At 35.4% G+C, this 4107-nt stretch overlaps 1 protein-coding gene and 1 pseudogene across 1 annotated transcript; one reads left to right on the top strand and one right to left on the bottom strand.

Moving 5' to 3' along the window:
- The first annotated feature begins 842 nt into the window (after positions 1-842).
- Positions 843-2534, top strand: LOC127138344 (uncharacterized; annotated as a pseudogene).
- LOC127138343 (putative pectate lyase 2) lies at positions 2116-3825 on the bottom strand. Its single transcript, XM_051064769.1, has 4 exons — positions 3093-3825; positions 2907-3010; positions 2553-2691; positions 2116-2463 (listed from the first exon to the last, which is right to left on the bottom strand). Exons 1-4 carry the CDS (start codon positions 3771-3773, stop codon positions 2245-2247), a joined length of 1143 nt encoding a protein of 380 aa, XP_050920726.1. The 5' UTR covers positions 3774-3825; the 3' UTR covers positions 2116-2244.
- Between the last annotated feature and the right edge of the window lie 282 nt (positions 3826-4107).

Below are 4107 nucleotides of genomic sequence, written 5' to 3'. Positions count from 1 at the left end.
AAGAAGACACTTGCAAGTAGAAATGCTCGTGAATGAAAATTGACTCTCAAAGATTGTGAAAAGTTTTATCAATATTCAGCAGTCGGTATATATAGGCGAAGGTAAGCAACGAACCAGATCAGCTGCAGGGATAAGTTACAAAATCAAGACTAAATCTCCCCCTTAGAAACGTAAACAAAGTCGAGTGCACTATAAGCAGTGTCATGTCCTAGCTAGTCACCTCAAGCCACGAGTCCGAACGAAGTAGTGAACGTTTAAATGATGAGAAGACATTTAATGCGCCTATCCTCCACTACTTTTTCAACTGACTCCAAGTGGTTTTGTTTCTGATCCAAAGAAAACAACACCCTAAGAAGCGATCACGACTGCTGAAGACTTCCTTGCCATAGTAACGCCCGACAAGCCTTAGGGAAGCTGTTTTGTGCCGCCCAAAGACCCAAAGATCTAAGGCCCAAATTCATGTCAATCCACTTCAAATGACTCAAGGTATAAAAGCTTTATCACGAGATATTCAAGATACACTTTCTGATCTCCACTTTTCACTACACTCATCTTTGAATTCTGAACAGACTTTGAAGTTAGAGTGCTAACTTTGCAGATTCACCCTATGCCGCAGTATCATAGATTAGCACCACCGTTCAGGATTCCACATCACCAACTTACACCTAATTCTGATTATAGAACGGAACAATTTTAAAATTTAAATTTATTTTATAGATAGATTAGTATCTCCTTGAAATACATAGAGCTTCCCATTTCAAAAAGCAATAAAGAAAAAGAAATAAAGAAATTAAGATTAAAGAAACCATAATAATTGAATAATAAAAGCAAAAGAAGAACCTCAATAAAGCAACAACACTTGCAGACATTATTGTTCTTCATCACCACTTTTCATTCCTCACTCAATCTAGTACATGTTCATATTTGCATTCATCTCTAACAATGAGTTTCCATTCAATCTCACTACTACTAACAATAATTCAACTCACAGTAACAAATTCTCAATCCACACTTTGTAGAACTTCATGTGGTTCCATTCCAATTCAATATCCTTTTTCCATTGATGATGGTTGTGGAAGTCCATATTACAGATACATTCTTTCTTGTTCTATATCTTCTGATCATTCACATAACCTTCAACTAAGAACACCTTCTGGTATTTACCTTGTTCATAATGTTAGCTATATTGATCCACACATTGTTGTCACTGATCCATTCATGTGGAACTGCGAAGATGGTGAAAGTTATCGACCAACGAGACCATTTAGTTTGGATACAAGCACGCGTTTCAAGCTTTCGCCACAAAATCAGTATCTTTTCTTCAATTGTAGTGAAGAGAAAGTTATTGTTAAACCAAAGCCTGCGTTCTGTGAACGGTTTCCTGAACACTGTGATTCTTCTTGTGACAGTGCTAGTTATCTTTGTAGGCATTTGCCAATGTGTTCTTTTGCTATGAGAGGTAGTTCTTGCTGTTCATATTATCCTAAAGCTACTGAATCTTTGAGGTTGATGCTTATGTATTGTTCAAGTTATGCTAGTGTTTATTGGAGAAATGTTGGTGCTCCTCAACCTTATGATCAAGTTCCTGAATATGGGATTAGAGTTGATTTTGATGTTCCGGTTACAACGCGTTGTCTTCAATGTCAGGATCAATCTAAAGGTGGTGGTGGAACTTGTGGATTTGATACACAAACTCAGAGTTTCTTGTGTTTATGTAAGGAAGGAAACTTCACCACTCATTGCAATGGTATGTCTCACACCGATAATCGGTGTAATAATTTTATTAGTGTTGAGTACGACTCATATTCACTGATAAGTGGTAAAACGCTCGAGATGTATGCATAGTTGATTGAACTTTGTGATGATGAATTTTGGTTTAGATTTAGATTTTTTATTCTAACAATTGAATATTATTTGGTTGCAGATTATGATACTGCAAGGCAGAATAGGAATGTCCATGTAATTGCAGGGACAGTTACAGGTATTTCAGCTTTTGGCGCACTTGGAATTGGAGCTTTTATTTGGTACATAAAGAAAGTTAGAGTTAAAGCACAGTAACATGTGGAGTTCAAAACAATGAAAACAGGCTTTTCTAGATTTCTTTATGTTTGATTGTATTTTCATCTCAAGTTTGTTGATACAAAAGCACTCTTTTGCCGTGCATTATCTAAAATTATGAAACTACATAATGTTCATTAGTTGCGAACTTTTGATTCTTAGATATGTGTCAATATTCTCGCTATATTAACATGACCTTCCAACGTAACAATTCAATGGACCTGCATTGAGTGTTATAGCAGGCACCATATAAGCTGGAACAGCGACAAAAGATTGAGAAGGTGTATAATTTGGTGCACAACTTCCATAACCAGAAGGTACGAAATAAGCACCATTTGAGAATGCGTCTTTTGAAGACCTCCATTTCCAGCTCTTCCAGTTTCCCTTTGCTTCCCTCTTTGTAACCTGTCACACACCATAGTTAATATCTTAAAATGGTTCAATTTGACTTTAAACTATATATAGATTTGGCTTTACTTTGTTTTTATTTATACCTGTTTTGAACTATTGTCATTGGGTGCTGTAAAAAAGTTCCCTTCACTTAAAATAGTTGGGTTAGCACTTCCTCCTATAGCATACATTTTCCACCCATCATATTTGTTGTTGGCCACATGTGCATAACCAAATCTCACTCTGCACATATCAGTTGTGTCAACGTGTCAGAATCATGTCTCATATCAGTGTATGTATCACGGATGACAATGTGTAAGTGTCAGTGTCATCAGTGGTGGTAGTGTGTCGGTGTGAGTATCGTGTCTGGTATCTGTGTGTATCAGCGGTGGTAACTAATATCTATATCTGTATTAGTGTTTCATAGTAGTTTAGTCTATAAGTAACATTAGTCTAACCTTGGCATTCTTTCGATTAGTCCACTAGCAAACCGATTGAAAACTATTGTTACTTTCATTATTTTATCGGCGGTGTAATCGTCATTGTGCCCTAGCAACATAACCTGAAAACACATATATTAGTGCATGCATGCTTATTATATACATAAGAATTAATCAAAATGTTATTGAGCTTATTTAACTTACTTTATCATGCTGAGTGAAGTAATTATTCGAAACAGTAACCGCAGTTGAAGCATGAATAATATCAATTAATCCATCACTACTTCTAGCCAAGAAGCAATGATCAATCCAAATATCTGAGGAAGCAAATATACTAATAGCATCACCATCCGCGCCTCGTCGATGACCAACATGATCAGGACTACTTCTAACAAGTCCTGCATTACTCGGCTTACAATCATGAATACTAATTCCATGTATGATCACATGATTAACACCTTGTATTGTAATACAAGGTCCATTTCCAATCTCAACTTTCACTCCTCTTCCATCAATAGTCTTGTAACTATTCATAATAAGTTCATTCTTTAATCTAATAACCATGTCCCTATCAAAAATGATCCAAAGCGGCTTCGTTTGTATCGCGCCATAACGAAGTGTACCTTGTTTAGGATTCGCAGGATCATCAGATGAATCAGTAACTATATATATTGCACCATATTTGCCTCCAATTGCATCTTTGCCAAAACCAATAGCACAATCAGCTAAGGCTTTTCGGTTTAACGACCAATTCGGTTTCGCGCGCCAACAAGAATCTATCTTATTGAGGCTTGGTTTCTTAGTGTTATAGTAGTAATCTTTTGAATATGCATTAACAAAGGTTAAAGCAATTGTTAGTAAGAGAAGTGAATATGAAATAGCCATGTTTCTGAATTGTGATGAAGTTTAGAAGTAATTAGAAAGAGATGAATGTAGTGATTAAATAGGTGAAGAGAAGGTTGTGCACACATTTTAGGAGATTGACTTAAACATTTTTTTGAGTTTAGTTAAACTTAAAACGTGGTTGCACGAGCTTGGTTAAGTTGACTTATTATATAATTTCCTAAACTTTTTTCCTTGAAGAAATTTCTTTAACTTACATACAAAAATGAGTTAGAAAAAAATGAAAAGATTGTCCACAATTCTATGCAATCTAAAAAAATCGATATTACTAGAATGAATATGAATTTCAACTTTAAACTTTAGGAATGTATATTAA

The sequence above is a fragment of the Lathyrus oleraceus genome, chromosome 4 (assembly GCF_024323335.1).
Source record: "Lathyrus oleraceus cultivar Zhongwan6 chromosome 4, CAAS_Psat_ZW6_1.0, whole genome shotgun sequence".
NCBI lineage: Eukaryota > Viridiplantae > Streptophyta > Magnoliopsida > Fabales > Fabaceae > Lathyrus > Lathyrus oleraceus.
The sequence above is the reverse complement of the archived record's forward strand: the minus strand, read 5'-3'. Positions and strand labels throughout refer to the sequence as shown.

What these genes read in the sequence shown, in the direction of transcription:
- LOC127138343 (XM_051064769.1), bottom strand. Translation starts at nt 3,773, where the DNA reads ATGGCTATTTCATATTCACTTCTCTTACTAACAATTGCTTTAACCTTT. An exon ending in CTAATCGAAAGAATGCCAAG is followed by an intron (nt 2,692 to 2,906) that starts GTTAGACTAATG and finishes TGATATGTGCAG; the next exon opens with AGTGAGATTTGGTTATGCAC. An exon ending in ATGACAATAGTTCAAAACAG is followed by an intron (nt 2,464 to 2,552) that starts GTATAAATAAAA and finishes GGTGTGTGACAG; the next exon opens with GTTACAAAGAGGGAAGCAAA.